Source organism: Anguilla rostrata, chromosome 3 (genome assembly GCF_018555375.3).
Source record: "Anguilla rostrata isolate EN2019 chromosome 3, ASM1855537v3, whole genome shotgun sequence".
In the NCBI taxonomy this organism is placed as follows: Eukaryota; Metazoa; Chordata; class Actinopteri; order Anguilliformes; family Anguillidae; genus Anguilla; species Anguilla rostrata.
The window spans coordinates 21,402,949-21,420,244 of record NC_057935.1 but is presented as its reverse complement, the minus strand read 5'-3'; the positions used below and the strand labels follow the sequence as shown (position 1 = coordinate 21,420,244).

At 49.8% G+C, this 17,296-nt stretch overlaps 1 protein-coding gene across 1 annotated transcript in view; it reads right to left on the bottom strand.

Annotated features, from left to right (window-relative positions):
* Positions 1–17,296, bottom strand: part of ptpn4a (protein tyrosine phosphatase non-receptor type 4a) — an 85,239-nt gene that overhangs the window by 28,302 nt on the left and 39,641 nt on the right. The window contains exons 3-13 of the mRNA XM_064326727.1: positions 14,572–14,679; positions 12,439–12,481; positions 12,271–12,349; positions 10,593–10,637; positions 10,249–10,301; positions 8,623–8,743; positions 7,377–7,464; positions 5,720–5,808; positions 4,251–4,314; positions 2,031–2,203; positions 748–816 (exon numbers count right to left, since the gene is read on the bottom strand). Coding sequence (XP_064182797.1) covers positions 748–816; positions 2,031–2,203; positions 4,251–4,314; positions 5,720–5,808; positions 7,377–7,464; positions 8,623–8,743; positions 10,249–10,301; positions 10,593–10,637; positions 12,271–12,349; positions 12,439–12,481; positions 14,572–14,679 — 932 coding nt within the window. The remainder of the gene's footprint in view (positions 1–747; positions 817–2,030; positions 2,204–4,250; positions 4,315–5,719; positions 5,809–7,376; positions 7,465–8,622; positions 8,744–10,248; positions 10,302–10,592; positions 10,638–12,270; positions 12,350–12,438; positions 12,482–14,571; positions 14,680–17,296) is intronic.

Here is a 17,296-nt window from a genome sequence, read left to right as displayed (position 1 = left end):
CCTGCCTTATTTGTGATACTGAATCAGTAACTCTGGGCTCCAGTACTCCTGCCTTATTGTGATACTGAATCAGTAACTCCGGGCTCCAGTACTCCTGCCTTATTTGTGATACTGAATCAGTAACTCTGGGCTCCAGTACTCCTGCCTTATTTGTGATACTGAATCAGTAACTCTGGGCTCCAGTACTCCTGCCTTATTTGTGATACTGAATCAGTAACTCTGGGCTCCAGTACTCCTGCCTTATTTGTGATACTGAATCAGTAACTCTGGGCTCCAGTACTCCTGCCTTATGTGATACTGAATCAGTAACTACGGGCTCCAGTACTCCTGCCTTATTTGTGATACTGAATCAGTAACCTGGCTCCAGGTACTCCTGCCTTATTTGTGATACTGAATCAGTAACTCTGGGCTCCAGTTGGTCCTGCCATTTTTTTTGATGCTGAAGTCAGTGAAGACCCGGGCTCCAGTACTCCTGCCCGTCTTATTTGATACTGAATCAGTAACTCTGGGCTCCAGTACTCCTGCTTTATTTGTGATACTGAATCAGTAACTCCGGGCTCCAGTACTCCTGCCTTATTTGTGATACTGAATCAGTAACTCTAGGCTCCAGTACTCCTGCCTTATTTGAAATACTGAATCTGTTACTCCGCGCTCCAAGTTGGGTCTTGATCAGATTTTGTGTTGGATGCTCTGTGACACAGGCCCTCCAAAAGGATGAAGACACACAGAGGGACACAGATACGTTACCTGGCGAACGCCCGGTCTTTGATCCCCTTCTCCTTTCCATACTGCACAGACTGCACCTCCGTCCTTCCACTGCAAGAGGGAACGCACTCATCTCAGACATTTCAAATATCAATCACTCCAGCACAGAATCCCCCCCACACAAAAGCAACAATACAAATAAAATTCACCCCTGCACACAATCGCTCTCCACAAGCAACAATTCAAATACCAATCACCCCTGCTCACAATCTCATCTCTCTACCCCCGCACAACCCCCTATCTACACCAACAATTCAGCAAACTTTCTCTTCAGGTGACAAAATCCTTGTTCCACAATTGCTCAGATGTGATTTGACACAATGTCCTAAACCACATTAATAATGGCAATGGGATTTTACTCTTGCACCTATAATAAGGAGGTTTGTTTCTGAACATTTAGAGTCCTTTGAGTGGTAAAATATCTATAGTTAGTGGAATGTAGCAGTGGGGGGGGGGGGGGATTCAGTCTGCTCACAAAATAAGAATCTAAAATTTCAGCATATAAAATTACTTAGTGTTACCCAAGTAATTAAATCTGCTTATACAGCCAATGCATGTTAGGCAGTGACACATTTAAGAAGTATATCGTTTTAAATTATTAAGCACTTCCCTTCAAAACAAACCTAAAATACCATCCCTTTTAAAAGGACACTGAGAAAAAAGAGGCCTCTGTTTTTTGGAGCCTGATAAATAATGCAAATCTTTTTATTTCTGAAGAATACAAGAGCATAGGACCAGCAACAAGCATTTTATAAAAGCCCACTAGATTTTAACACTTTGCAGAACAGTATTCACAGGGTATTTCTGCATTCTCCCAGGTGGTAGGAACACATCGTTAATGGGTCATTTCTAGCCCTGCAAAGCCAGTTAATTCCCACGGGCACAGTACTGCCCAGTGGCAATGCCACTGCAGACCACCAAGTGCACAGACCATGTTCACTGAGCTTGTAAATGACAAATATCCACATGAGCAAGAGTACTGTACTGGTATAGTACCCACCCACGTTATTTCAACCATCAGGAACTCCTGATCACAGTGAACCCATCCCATCCTGGCCACGCCCTGGCCATGTGTGTCCTCGAGAATATACGTGGCAGCTCAGCTGCAGTAACTTTTCCAGCCAGAGGGGTCGCTGTTGAGCAGCGGGGAGTGGGAGGCCCAGCAGACAGAAACACTCCCTCCCTGTTTTGTCCACAATGCTGTGCCTCTACATTCAGGCGGTGCTCATTTAAAAAAACCCGATAGTCGCGTGAACGACACTGACCAGTAGCGGAACTTGGAGCCCAGGGTGAAGTAATGCGCGAAGAAGTTCTTCTGCGGGGGGAGGGGGCGGTCCAGGCGGAAGAAGGTGTGGTGCTCCACACACGCCTTCCACAGGTTCTTACAGGCCCGGTAGTTCACCATGTTGAACCCCAGCAGCGTCTCCCGGGTCTCAAGCTGTGAAGGGGTGAAGAGAAAGAGGGGGTGGAGGAAGAGACAGAAAGGGAGGGAGAGAGGGAGGTGGAGAGAAGGGCAGAAAAGGCGTCAAGTGATGTGAGGCTCACGGGGTACACACACTGGTGGGGGGCCATGCTGGTGGATGCTGAGTGTGTGTGGGACTATCACCAGTTCACCAGCGGCAGTGCGGGATTAGCACATGCAACTAGCACCTGGTGTCATGTGAGAGTGCTAATCTACCCCTGTATCATTACTGGTGTGAATGGGCCTCAGGGTGTTTACTGACACCATCACCTCAGGGGCAATGGAAGGTAAAAACAAATACCTTGACCAAAAAACAAAAAGACCCAATAAACTGCAATCCCCAGCTAACGACTGAGTACAATAATATGCCATTTGTTAAATTTTATATTTTTAAAAAATTGTCACACTCTATAGCGCCACCCTGTGGTTGAATCGGGCCACTTGTATGAGACTGCCCACAGGATTATAGCTATCAACAGATTTTTACCACTTTATGTCAAACCTTTAGCGATTTATTAGCTTTTGTAAAAGTCAGGCCCATATGAATATTCATTGGCTTCCTGCGGTCACAATTGTAAGCATAGCAACGTCCTTTATATCACTTTTAATGATAGTCATGAGTAGATGGTACATTCCAAGTTTTGTGCAAATCAGTTAAAGCTTCTAGGAAGAGATACACTTTTAAGATTTTTCAAAAAAATTAAAAATGGCAGAAAATCTAACCACATGCCCTTCTGTGGGATAGGGATGAATTTGTTCTATGAGAGGAGAGAAATCTAGGAAAAAAACATTTTGATTCTAGCTCAAAAGTTTCAGAAGTTATGGCCTGTCAAAATGTGTATTTTCAACTGTTTGCTGTAGCGCCACCATGTGGCCCAAAACGGCCAAAATCATTCCTTTTAGAGTAACTCTCTATCAATCCACCAAGTTTCATAAAAAGAAAAAAGGCATTTCTGCCAGAAATGGAAGAAAAAAGAAAAAAAAACAGCCAAATAAAACGTAACACCAAGAAATAGAACAGGTTCCAGCAGCTTTGTTGCTTGGTACCCTAATAATAACAACAATATTAATAGTTCATCATCATCGACCGTTCGCTCCTGAAGAAAAAAACCAAAATTTCCACACATGATAGAACAAAAAAGGGAAGTGGGATCTTTTTAGCATGAAATCTGCTTAACTTTGGCTCCGACTCTAGATAAACTATAATAAATAAGAAAACATCTTCCCTATTTTTAAACATTTTGTAAGAAGCCAAACTTCCCCGCGTGTCGGACGGGGAAACGACAGCCGTGACCACGCTGGGAGATGGAACTGATTCAGCAGGCCAAACGCACCAAACTGCTGTCTCCTACTAAAAGCAGGACTCAGCGGTGTCATGATTCATAATTTAGACCAACTGCTCCCATGCATTTTTAAAGCTGGTGTTTCTGCGTGTTTGGCAGGGGCAAACGCGGACTGTGTTTTTTACTGCAAGTTTGGGGCCCGCGGTGTTTTCAGATTCCTTTTCAGACTCACTGCGCACAGGCCAAACACTCACTGTGTCCACTATCTATTCTCCGTAATAACTACAGTAATAAAGACTTCTCCTAGACTCTGGACAAAAGAGGCAACACTAATGACAAACATTATAATCTAAACAGATATCAAACACAGTTTTGCTCACTATGCTTGTTAATGCAGAAGACGGATTCTTAGGGAACCAATACAAAGAAAAGAGAATGATTCATGTAAATGAATATTCATGGATGGCTTTACAGATGCTCATCTTTTTGGACGCGCTGAAAGACTTGGGTGAAATGCGTGGTATCGGTATTTAACCCTTTCACTATCAAGTAGTCTTGTAAAATTGTTACAGCGATGCTAAACGAGCCATGAGGTCAATTTAGACGCCACGGTCCTTCGGAGGTTCAAATTTCAGACCGTGGTAGTAACCGGGCAAACTGTCAGCGTGTGCAAATAAGACGGAGCAGCCGTGAAAAAAACGACAGCGAGACCGGGGAACCTCCGGAAACCTGATACCTACCAATTCTCTTCGGAGCTGAACAAAAAACTGTTTACATTTAAAAGATATTTTTACAATCTTCAACCTGCAAAAGAGAGAGAGAAAAAAAAAAAGACAACTGTTAGCAATCACAGAACCGTTTTCATTTCCAGAGTGAATTAAAGCAGCATTACTAACAATGTCGCTGCCTCCTGACCTAGTTCCCCCCCCTCTCATGAGTCAGAGGTGGTCTAAATATACTTTTAAACTCTGACAAATGGACACAGCACTGATGACTAATGCCAGTTTCAGAGGAGCACGGGTTATTAATCAGAACCTTTTAGTCATAACAGGTTCATGGAAGAATCTTCATAACGTGGGGAGGGCTACTGACGCTTTGGTCACTGGCTTCACAGGCTTTAGACTATAAACGCGGTTTGACGGAAGGGACACGTGAAGAAGACTGGGACGAATGGGGACGGACAGTTTCCTGTTGTGCCATTCCTCCGGTGTTCCTAAACAGGAGTTTTGCCTTCCCACTCAAAAACGAGTGGCTCTACAGCCAACACGAGGATTTTAAGAATTGGGGGGGGGGGGGGGGGTTTGGGGCCGGGAGGGGGATACACCAGTCCGACAAGGAACCCGGCGTCATTTCCACATCTGGCTGCGCTACGTTTTAGAGGAGCCAGGAGTGAAGCCTCTTGTTTCGGCCCGGGACTGAGCGACCCGAACTCGGCTCAGAGAACGTTCCGGGCACAAAACTGTGAGGATGCGGCAGAATGCAGAGCCGCGGTTCTGTGCACACGTGCATCGCGTTCAGGTTTGGGGGTTTTAAGGCTAAAAGGTACGGCGGATGCCCGTAAGGCTTAAAGAGGCATTTGGTGAAACGGTGGAGTTTCACAACCCCGTTTCCCCAGCAGCGCTGTGATGCTGACAGCAGATGATTTTTGGGTCAGGAGGTACGCTGACGCCTTAACATGGAAGCTCTTGCGCCTTAGTCATGTCTAGCGTCACGCAAACACGCGCGCACACACACACACACACACTCTCGCGCTCCCACAGTCTAGGTCAGCGTTTCCCAACCGGCGTGCTGCAGCACTCTGGTGTGCCGTCAGGCGAGGTCAGGTGTGCCGTGTGAAAAATCCTTAAAAAACTTTTAATGTTCAAATGAATTAAAAAAACTTAGATGAACAAATCCCATTCACAAAAGCCAAAATAAATGTCATCAAAATGCATATCGCTTAATTAAAACCACAAAAGAACAGTTAGGCCTACTGTTGGCACGTTCATAGCCTACTGTTGGCACTTTTTATTTTTTTATGCTTTTGAGAGTGGCGTGCCAGGAGAAAGGTTGGGAAACGCTGGTCTGGGTTAACCCAAGCCTCAAATCTCAGTCAATGCCTCACACGCGTCTTCGTAAGCCCGCCGGTTCGCCGACGCGTGGACTGGATTTCTCCGGCTCGATCGGGGCTTTAATTAAAAGGGAGGAATGGAAACCGGGGCGCACTCACCATGGAAAGCAGTTGATTCGAACCCTGTTCTTATAAACGACGATCCCTGCCGACGTCACCCCGATTAGAATCTCCGTGTTACTTTGATCCTGGAACACACAAAACAAAAAAGAGAAAAGCAGACAGGGGATCAATCGGCGGGGAACGGGCAGGATTAGGCGTTTACCCGCCCCCCCCCGACACGGAGCGAGGCCGTCCCAAACCACTCATCGCAGGCAGCAGCGTAGAGCGGCACACAGAAGAGCGCTTTCGAAGGGCTATTCCTTCGTAATCGATGGACGAAGATCTGAATCAGCAGTAAATTTTAAAGACTTTTACAACCTTTCGCTCACATATGTGTACCATACGCGTCGTTTTAAAAAAAGCAGCAGTAAGCGCCACGCTAGGCTTTCGATCGATGATCGACACTCGTTCGCTAACTTAAGTTAATTGCTCAATTCATCGCTTAACGTCAGCTCAACGTTATCATGAAGCACGACGTTCACACCCCAGAGCCGCCTCTGAACTGCGAGACGACTTCCAGTTTGGCGCCTCGGTTTTGGGTTTTTAAATACGTGACGGACGGCGCTCGCTCTTCCGTGACATTTCACTTCGCACGTTCCCAATTCTGCCACTTCCTCTGGAAGGCGGCGCACATTAAACGCAATAACGAAGTAATAATGAAGTAAAATGAAGTTCGGGAGCGGACGCGCCACGACGACAGCCCTTCCCAAAAGCCGCGCGGTGTGTCCAGCCAGACGCGGTCCCTGAACACGCTGCTGGAAAACACGAAGGGGGGCGCTTGGAAGTGTGCAGTTTTGCCGTGTTGAGCTGTGGCGTTACCGCAGTCTCAGACTACCGCAAATGTTAAGCTGAACACTTCAGATGGGAGACCGGGCAGCCTAAACTAATGACTAATAATAAAGTGAATGCCTCTGTTCCTGGACTGCTCTCAGCTCCCCAGTCCCCAAGGGGCAAAGCTGAGCACCCCGACATCCCAAATCAATCCTCAACATCCCGTCCCCGTTTTAATGCAGCCCCTTAGTGAGCAGCAGAAGCACCGTCCGATAATCACAGGGGGAAAAAAAAAATATTAATCTTAATACAGGATTTGATTTGAGACCTTCTGACATAAGAGCACTTTGCCATAAATGTTTCTTAACACGGGCTTTGCTTTGCATGATCTTCCCTCTCTCTACCCAACAAATCTGTGAAGGCATCAGCCAGCTTAAAAGCTTTAAAAAGGTTCCCGGGGTCAGTCCTTGTCAGCATGTATGCATTAATATGGCAAGCACGTCCTGGGATTTTTCTTAAATGTAACCCCCCCCCTTCCAGTTACACTATAAAAAAATGTGTTTATGTCAGAGACCTTATCAAAAAAAAGAAAAAAAAAAGGCTGTGCTCCATTTCTTGTTTTGCTTCAGAACTCCACTCGGGAAAACACGCGTCATTTTACGCGCAGATCGATATCGCGTTTACTCTGAAAAATGAACGGCCCCGGGCTACATTAAAGATGGACGGTTTCGGTTCCGCATTTTGCATGTGTGGTATTGGCACGACTGAAATACTTATCTGTGACCTCAGCCAAAACTAACTGTGCTCAGATAGCGGCGACCTAACGTGGATGGTGAAACGGCTTACTTACTGAACACTGGGGTGGGGCTGGCTGAACACTCACCCTTGCATAGTGCAACTCGACTCCGTAGAGCTCCAACGTGCGTGCGGCGTTAAGGTAGCTGAACTCGGCCTGGGCGGGGGACAGTCCGCTGTGCGGGGAGAGAGAGAGAGAGAGGCGGGCGGCGTTAAGGTAACTGAACTTGGCCTGGGCGGGGGACAGTCTGCTGAGAGAGAGGGGAGAGAGAGAGGAGAGAGAGAGAGGGGAGGGAGAGAGAGAGAGAGAGAGAGGGGGAGGAGAGAGAGAGAGAGAGGGGGGAGAGAGAGAGAGAGAGAGAGAGAGAGAGAAGAGAGACAGAGAGAGAGAGAGAGAGAGAGAGGGAGGAGAGAGAGGAGAGAGAGAGGAGAGAAGAGAGAGAGAGGGAGAAGAGAGAGAGAGGAGAGAGAGAGAGGGGAGAGAGAGAGAGAGAGAGAGAGAGGGAGAGAGGGGGGGAGTAGAAGGACGGGATCGAGGGAGCCGGCGTGCGCTGTCAGCGGCCGCGCTGAGGCGGCTAGCAGTGGCGGCGTGTGTGTCAGGTGTTGTGGGCGCTGTGTGTCGCTGTGTGTGTGTGTGTCAGTGTGTGTGTGTTGTGTGGCTGTCCAGTGTGTGTGTAGTGTGTGTGTGCGTGGTGATGTGTGGTGTAGTGTGTGTGGGGCGTGCGTGTGTGTCAGGTGTGTGTTGTGTGTATGTGCTGGTGTGTAGTGTGTGTGTAGTGTGTGTGTGTATGTGTGTGGTGTGTCAGTGTGTGTTGTGTCAGTGTGTGTGTGTGTGTGTTGTGTGTGTGTGTGTGTTGAGTGTGTGTGTGTGTGTGTGGCGTGTGTGTGTGTGTGTCAGTGTGTGTGTGCGTGCGTGTGTGTGTCAGAGTGTGTGTGTGCGTGTCAGTGTGTGTGTGTCAGTGTGTGTGTGAATGTGCGTGTGTGTGTTAGTGTGTGTGTGGTGTGATGTGTGTGTGTGTGTATGTCGTGTGTGTGTGTCTGTGTGTGTGTGTTGTGTGTGTGTGGTGGTGTATGTTGTGTCAGTGTGTGTGTGTGTGGTTATGTGTAGTGTTGTGTGTGTGTGTGTATGTGTCAGTGTGTGTGTGTGTGTGTGTGTGTGTATGTATGTAGGTATGAGTGCGTGCATGTGTGTGTTTGTGTTAGTGTGTATGTCTAATATGTTCAAGAGTGTTCAGAAGTCACTGATCAACTCTACATGAGCTCAGCTCACATTCACTCAGCCCAAGAAGCGCAGTGCAGCTGGTGAGGTCAGAGGTGAAAGGTCAGACTCTTACGTGTGCTGCTGATGGTGCTTGGCGATCTCCTTCTCGAAGTCCTGGGGCGGGTTGTGGAGGAAGCAGAACTCGGAGAGGTAGCCGGGCAGGTGCTCCGAGTGGCTGTAGTCTCCCAGCTCAGCTGCGGGCACAGAGCGGGGCGGCGAGCGTCAGTCAGACGCCAGGCGCGACGGAGTCCCCCCCCCCCCCCCCCCCCCCCCGCCCGCCCTCTCATAGGCTCGCACGCGCGCCCTTCCCGCTCGCCCCTTTCCTGCCCCAAACCCCTGCGCTCCGCGCGCGGGCCTTCTTCTGCCTCGGGGGGACAGGAAGTCCCGCCTTCCGCTTCACGAGCCGAGAGGGAGAAAGGCGCTCTCTCCCGCTAAGCGCGCTAACGAAACCTTCCTGGAGAAGACTGACCCGGGCTGGAGGGAGGGGGGGGGGGGGAGGGGACCTGTTTAAGTGCCTTTCACTCGCGGGGGTAAAGCGGTAAACGGAATCAATTAATAAAGTGCCTCCCCGGGCGGGCGGCCCGCGGAGTTATTGACGAGGGGAGACGCGTGGATTGATCCGAGCGCCGGGGAGGAGGAGGAGGAGGGGGACGGACGGAGGAAGCCGACCTTCGCGGGAACACTCTCTGTCCTCAGTCCCCCGACCGCACGGCAGGGTACAGAGACAAATTTTAAAATAAGCTGCGTAAGAGATGATCAAGTTCCTATTTTTAAACCTAAGCAGTCTGGCTGAACGGAAAAAAATTTAATCCCAGCAGCCACTCTTGACCAGTCTTAGAAATAATGTTTAGGGTGGGGGGGGTGAGGGGGGGGTGGGGGTGGACAGCTGCTTCAAGAAATATAAATAAAAATGTATAAACAGCCACGCAGGGAAAGGTTTCAACTTCATAATTGCAGAAATATTAAAACCACCACAGCTATGAGGGGGAAGAGATCAAGACAAATTCCATCCTGACCTATATACCGCCCAAATTGCACATTTAAAGTCCCCTGAGAATTTAAGCACTCTATTAAGGACAAAACAAATGTGCTTTGCTTCCAATCTATTCCTAGTCCAGCCCCCCACCCCTCCCCCCTACGTGAGGGTATTGGGGTCAATATGAAAACAAAGGACAGAGACTCCCACAATAAATAACCTCATCAACACAAATCACTTAAAAGACGGCGGGGGGGGGGGGGGGGGGGACACCATAATTATATTACCATTGTGCCTCTGAACGACCATCAGTGTGAGGCTCAGGGAAATGAAGAGGCACATTGAATCTGCTTGCTTTACTGAGTGGAAGAGCAAAACGGATCAGATTCTCTGAATGCATAAACGTTACGTAAGAGAGTCAAAAGGGAAATGTGTATATATTTAACCAGAAAAGGATATGGCCTGGATGCTGAACTTGTGTGGATGCAGTGGAAACGAGCCGGGGGAGAGAAAGAGGAGCGGGCGACGGCTTTCAAACGTGGTGGAGAGCTAGCGCGTTCTGCGCTAGCGGGGTAACGGTGCGGCTCCTTAGCGGTAAAGGGCTAACGGCGGACTGACGGTGGCGCTGTCTGCGTCGGTCGGAAGCTAGGGATGAGCGAGAGGATGCACGAGTGCGAGTGGGGGGGGGAAGGGAACCAGGGGCGCGAACGGGAGTGTACTTACACTGAACTGCAAACGAGGCCAGCAGGGCGGCAGTGTTGTGGGGGCAAGGCAGCCTGCGGAAACAAACAAACGTGTAACACGCGAGTCAGCAACAAGCCCGTGTCCAAACATCCTCCTGAGGCCCGGCAGAATAAAAAAACTTTCTTTTTTTTTTACAGGTGTCCTGGATGACAAATAAGATTTGGCAAAGAAAATATTGTCAAAAATATTATTTATTTCACTAGATCACTATTTATTTCTCTAAACAGGTTTCGACAAAGCAGAACATATGGCTCCTGAGATTAACAACAGCAACAGTAAAGCCAGGCGATGGGATTGGTAGAGACCGTGCGAGAACCGCTCACCTTCCACTGAGAACGTCCTGTTTGATCTGCAGGAAATACTGGTACCTGCAAGAGAGGGAAAAGGTACATTTGGAGGGGAGACAGCGACAGGAGCATTAAGCAGCAGCTCAGGTAACGCAGGCTAACTCTCCATGTACAGCTCGCAGAGAGAGCGATCGGGCAGTAAGAATCGCGCAGCTCGGTAAATGCAGCCCTTGGTGCGGGGCTAGCCGATGCTCGGAGCCGCTCGAGCAGGTGAGAGGACGGCACTCTGGGTCAGGGCGACACCCGGGTCCTATTCGAGCGCGCCGGCCGCGGCGGCTCCTCTCCCGCGCGCTAACGACCCCGCTTAGCGAGCGCGCTCCGGTAATCTCGCCTCTCCGCCTTCGGCGCCCCCCCGCGGAGTCACCTCGACGGAGAGTGTAAATTTCGGCGACGGGCGGCGAGGCTTCCCCTTCGGAGCGGCCCGTGCGGGGAGGAGCCGGCCGCCGGGCGAGGAGCTGGTGCAGGACCGCCGCTTTTTGGGCCTCGCGGGGCCTTCCCGGTTTCCGGGGAACCGGAGGAGAAAATAGCGCGGGCGGCGACTGCCATTTTAAGCGAATCTTTCCCCCAGCAACCACCCGCCCCCCCCCCCCCCCCCACCCTAAGAGCGTGGGCCGCGTTCTCAATTTTACAGACAAAAAACGAAAGCAGGTCCCTAAAGATAAGGAACCGCGATTCGGCCCCTGGACGCAGAGAGAGGGGCACCGGGAGACGCGGCTCGCCGCTGCTCGCAGTCGCTGACCGAACGCGCTCCGCCCGCCGATGGCTTCGGCTCAGGCCTTTTTTTATCTTTATCGAGTTCACCCGGCCGGTTTCACTTAATCTAACGCCGCAGCGGGATCGTCTTTCGGCGAAAGGGAAAGCGTTTTAATTTGTCTGGCGTGTCAGAGAGGGGCGGGGGACGGGGCGGGCGTCAGGCTAGCGCTTGTTATCGTTAGCGGAAGCGGCTCTGCGCGGAGTCCTCAGGGGGGGGGGGCGGCAGGGGTAGGGGCAGGGGAGGGGCAGGGGGCAGGGGCAGGGGGGGGGGCAGGGAGGGCGGGGGCGGCAGGGGGCAGGGGCGGGGGGGGGGGGCAGGGGAGCAGGGGCAGGGGGGGCGCGGCGGTGTCAGCTATCGACTCCGCTCCCGCTCTTAATTGGCCGATTAAACAAACGAGCGGCCCGGACGTGGGTGACAGGTCGCGGCGTATGATCTTCGGTAAGCGGGTGCGCGGGGAGACCCGGGCGGGGCGGGGCGGGGCGGGGCGGGGCTTTTTCCCTGCAGCTCTCCCGCCCGAGGACCCCGGGGCGAAGCAGACTCCCATGCGGTAGGTCACACAGTTATCATTTAACACACTTAGCTGCCGCTTCAGACGAACCTGCAGTTTTACAGAAAAAGGTCAAAGGGCGTTTGAAAATCAGACCCACTGCTAATTGTGTTGTTTGTTAGTATTGTGTTGTTTGTAGCCTGTATTGTGTGACTGCTTGTTTTTATTGTAACTATGGTGAAGCCAAAGGCACATTTCCACAAAAGTGGACAATAAAGTATCTATCTATCTAACTACCTATCTATCTAATGTGTAGCTGGACAACCCAAGCCTAAAGTGAGCAATAAAGAGGATTTATAAGTGAGTAAAGACACGGTTTGGACTCCGCGTCCTTTCTCAGGGCCTGTGCTTACCTTGTGTAATCTTCCTGAAGCTTATTCGGATCGCTAACGAAAAATTTGACTCTGAAATTCAAATTGTGAGGAGATCCTCCTAAAATGAAACCAACAGGCAGATTAGCATTCTGCTTAGCAAACAAAAAAAGAAAATTATTGTTCAAATTACATGAAAAATTGACCTACTTTTTAATTGTTTTCTAATGGGTTTGTTTGGATCCAGCCACCTCTGTAAAATATTGATGCACAGAAAAATAAATCAATGACAGAGTACAATTCCAAAGAACAAAAGACACAAATACAATAATACAACTGAATAATTCAATACACTGTATTTTTGCCAAAAAGATTAAGAACAGATATAAAATTCACTCCTGTAACTAAAGTATAATTAAAGATTTCAGTTCTTAAAAAAATGTTTTTCGAATGTAACCACCCTTAACACACTGCCCCAAGGGCCCTAATCACGTCCCATTACACTGCCCCAAGGGCCCTTATCACACTCCCACTACACTGCCCCAAGGGCCCTTATCACACTCCCATTACACTGCCCCAAGGGCCCTTATCACAGTCCCATTACACTGCCCCAAGGGCCCTTATCACACTCCCACTACACTGCCCCAAGGGCCCTTATCACACTCCCACTACACTGCCCCAAGGGCCCTTATCACACTCCCATTACACTGCCCCAAGGGCCCTTATCACACTCCCACTACACTGCCCCAAGGGCCCTTATCACACTCCCACTACACTGCCCCAAGGGCCCTTATCACCTCCCATTACACTGCCCCAAGGGCCCTTATCACACTCCCACTACACTGCCCCAAGGGCCCTTATCACACTCCCACTACACTGCCCCAAGGGTCCTTATCACAGTCCCATTACACTGCCCCAAGGGCCCTTATCACAGTCCCATTACACTGCCCCAAGGGTCCTATCACACTCCCATTACACTGCCCCAAGGGCCCTATCACAATCCCACTACACTGCCCCAAGGGCCCTATCACAATCCCATTACACTGCCCCAAGGGTCCTTAACACACTCCCACTACACTGCCCCAAGGGTCCTATCACAGTCCCATTACACTGCCCTAAGGGCCCTTATCACACTCCCACTACACTGCCCCAAGGGCCCTTATCACACTCCCACTACACTGCCCCAAGGGCCCTTATCACAGTTCCACTACACTGCCCCAAGGGCCCTATCACACTCCCATTACACTGCCCCAAGGGTCCTATCACAATCCCATTACACTGCCCCAAGGGCCCTATCACAATCCCATTACACTGCCCCAAGGGCCCTTATCACATTCCCACTACACGGCCCCAAGGGCCCTATCACACTCCCACTTACACTGCCCCAAGGGCCCTATCACACTCCCATTACACTGCCCCAAGGGTCCTATCACACTCCCACTACACTGCCCCAAGGGCCCTTATCACACTCCCACTACACTGCCCCAAGGGCCCTTATCACACTCCCATTACACTGCCCCAAGGGCCCTTATCACACTCCCACTACACTGCCCCAAGGGTCCTATCACACTCCCATTACACTGCCCCAAGGGCCCTTATCACACTCCCACTACACTGCCCCAAGGGCCCTTATCACATCCCATTACACTGCCCCAAGGGCCCTTACACACTCCCATACACTGCCCCAAGGGTCCTTATCACATCCCATTACACTGCCCTAAGGGCCTTATCACCTCCCATACACTGCCCCAAGGGCCCTTATCACACTCCCACTACACTGCCCCAAGGGCCCTATCACAGTCCCATTACACTGCCCCAAGGGCCCTTATCACACTCCCACTACACTGCCCCAAGGGCCTATCACACTCCCATTACACTGCCCCAAGGGCCCTTATCACATTCCCACTACACTGCCCCAAGGGCCCTATCACACTCCCACTACACTGCCCCAAGGGCCCTATCACACTCCCATTACACTGCCCCAAGGGTCCTATCACAGTCCCATTACACTGCCCCAAGGGCCCTTATCACACTCCCACTACACTGCCCCAAGGGCCCTAATCACGTCCCATTACACTGCCCCAAGGGTCCTTATCACACTCCCTTTACACTGCCCCAAGGGCCCTATCACACTCCACTACCTGCCCAGGCCTTATCACATCCCACTACACTTCCCCAAGGGCCCTTATCACACTCCCATTACACTAAGGGGGCACTAGTACATTTTTACAAACTTACATACCCTGTTAAATTTTGGTAAAATAATATGAACACATGCTTTTTTTTATCCAGTTCTATTACGGTTTCTCCACAAAGCCACAGAGTGGAGGTGGAAGTTCTCACCGGACTATCAGAGGAATCGTCGGCAAGCTGCAGCCCAAAGTAGTCCCTCTCCGTCAGCTCCAGGTGTTTGAAGACTACATCCAGCAGGACCTGTCCTTGATCGTGCTTCTGCAGAGCGCGCCGGACGGAGAGAGAAGGGGAGAGAAGAGAGAATCGCTTTTACCCACAAGCCCCCGTTACATCGCCACATCCTGTGTAGAACAGTTTCCACCACTTCACAAGCCCCACTCTACATCAGACAAAAACGTTTTATCTGCTTTAGAACCTCCGTCGGAAATTGCCCTGAGGCGTGGTGCGGCGGCCGGTGGAAGGCACGGCCATCTTAGGAGACAGGTTTCCGTGAGCCGTGAATCATGGGTAAATCTGTGTGATTGGAGCGTCTCGCTGGCAAACGCGAGCAGGCTCCGTAGCGTCCTCAGGACCTGCAGACTGCCGCTGCTAGCTGGGGCCGCTTAAAGGTGTCTACCAAAGGCCCATGCACAAGATAAAACACCAGCAGGCACAGGACGCTGAAGAGGGAAATCACTAAAGCCGGAGAGTTTAGACGAGATTTATGAGGATGTGAGAAACACAAACATACACACACACAGACACACAAACACACACACCCAAGCACACATGCACATAACTACACACGCATACAAAAACACACACACAAAACAAACACACACAAATTCACACATACAAAAGCACATGCCACAGACACACACACATACCAAAACACACACACAAAAACAAATGTATACACACGCGCACACATGCACACACACACACACACACACAGCTGTTGTGACCTGTAGTCTTACCCGCTACTACAGTGAATTAATACACTAGGTTAATTGGGTCATAAATTTAAAGCGATTTCGATCAATTAACTGACTGGCAGAAAATAAGACAACAGAGGAAAGCACTCCCCGGACAGAAAATCAATCGCCGCTTTAAACCGACCTCAAGTCAATCCTGACACGGGCGGCGGTTGTGGCTGCATCGCCTCTCGCGGTTATTAGACTGTACGCGTCCCAGCTGTGCACTCGCAAACTGCACCCTGATGCAATGGAACTGTGTCCATGGTGACGGGATCATGTGATCACCCCCCCCAGGTAGCACATACGGCTACGAATGCGAACAAGGCAGGTAAACACTGCACCCCCGCCCCACTGGAGCTTAGAAGTCCTGATGGGAGCGGAGGGCTGAGCCGGGGGTTATGAGGGTAAGGGGGAGGGGGGGTACCGTGGGGCCAACACACTGTGGAATATCTCATTCACGCATGCTAATGCTAATGCACGTGCGTCTCAATAACTCATCGTTCAGCCAGGGGGGAGGTGATGGGGGGGCTGAAGGTCCTGACCGAGCTCACGATCCTCGGAGGGGCTTGGCGATGGAGCACTTAAAGGAAGGCACTGGGTGGAGTCTCGAGGTCATTTATGCACGGTGGCAGAACTCGTGCCGGATGTAACACGATCGGTGTATCGCCCTAAAAGCATAGGGCTCCACCGTAAAGCAGTGTTGAATATGTCATTAACATTCCATCCCACCTTAAAGGCTCTGCGTGTGCACCGAGGGCATAGTTAATGGCGGGGATAGGGGGCTGCATAGTGGTTGCGCTAGCCCGTGGAATGCTGGGTTTAAGGTAACGTACGGAATTTCAAAATTTGCATTTTACACCAATTCGCTTGCGTTCGGATACAAAATAAGTTCTTGCCAAAATATACCAACTCACAGTAATAGCTCAATAAATGTTTGTTGTACATAATTTTATTATGACAGTTGTAACAGAATCAGGATAAAATAAGCTCAAAACTAATTTTGCCACACAGGGCGATAATACAAAACGCAAGGAGCAATTTCTGTTTTATTAACTCAAGTTGCGCAAGCTGCAGTGGCGAAGGCAGAAATACATTTTTGGGCCGGCCTGTGGGCAGGTTGACTAGGTAGGTTTGTTCAGAATGCACTTTCCACAAGCGCAGTGCCCACTCCATCGCCCCAACTGTTCCAACTCCACCGCGTTACGGCAGCGCGAGAAACACAATTACGTAAATACGGGTTTTTTTTAAATCAATACCACAGCAAGACTACGTGCAAAACAAGGACACCGCAAGCTTCAAATAAACCCAAACTACAAATGCAAAACCCTACACTATCTGTGTGTCCAATCATTACGTGATTAACAGGAACTAAACTGAATTAAAATTAGACCACTGAGAAAAATAATGAGACTGGCAAACTTAAACCCATACCAAAAATAATCCGACAACATAGCATGCCCTCACACTGTCAGAAAGGCCAACAATTTTGTAAACAAACTTGCTATTTTACTTAAGACATCTCTAGTGACAAACATTAAAAACCTGTTAACATACAAGACATCACTTTTAGTAATCACACTACAGTAACATTACCACAGCGGCCATGAAAAATGTAACTATATAATCCCAATTGACCAGTGACGGCTTGTTGTGGAGGAGGTAACGTATATTTAAAAAAAACTAATATGGAATGATTATTTCATATAATTTTAAAAAAAGAAGAAATATTCAATGTCCCCTTACAATTCACCAGAAATGACCATTTCACAACACTACCAGGGGAGCATGCTGTCACACCACCCCCCTCTTCTCACAGAGTTGCAGTTCTTGTGGTCTATGCGTTTCAACACCTCCACCCCACCAAAATGATAACTAAAGCTGTGCCCCCGGTGTGCACGTATGTGCAAGTGAGTGTATGT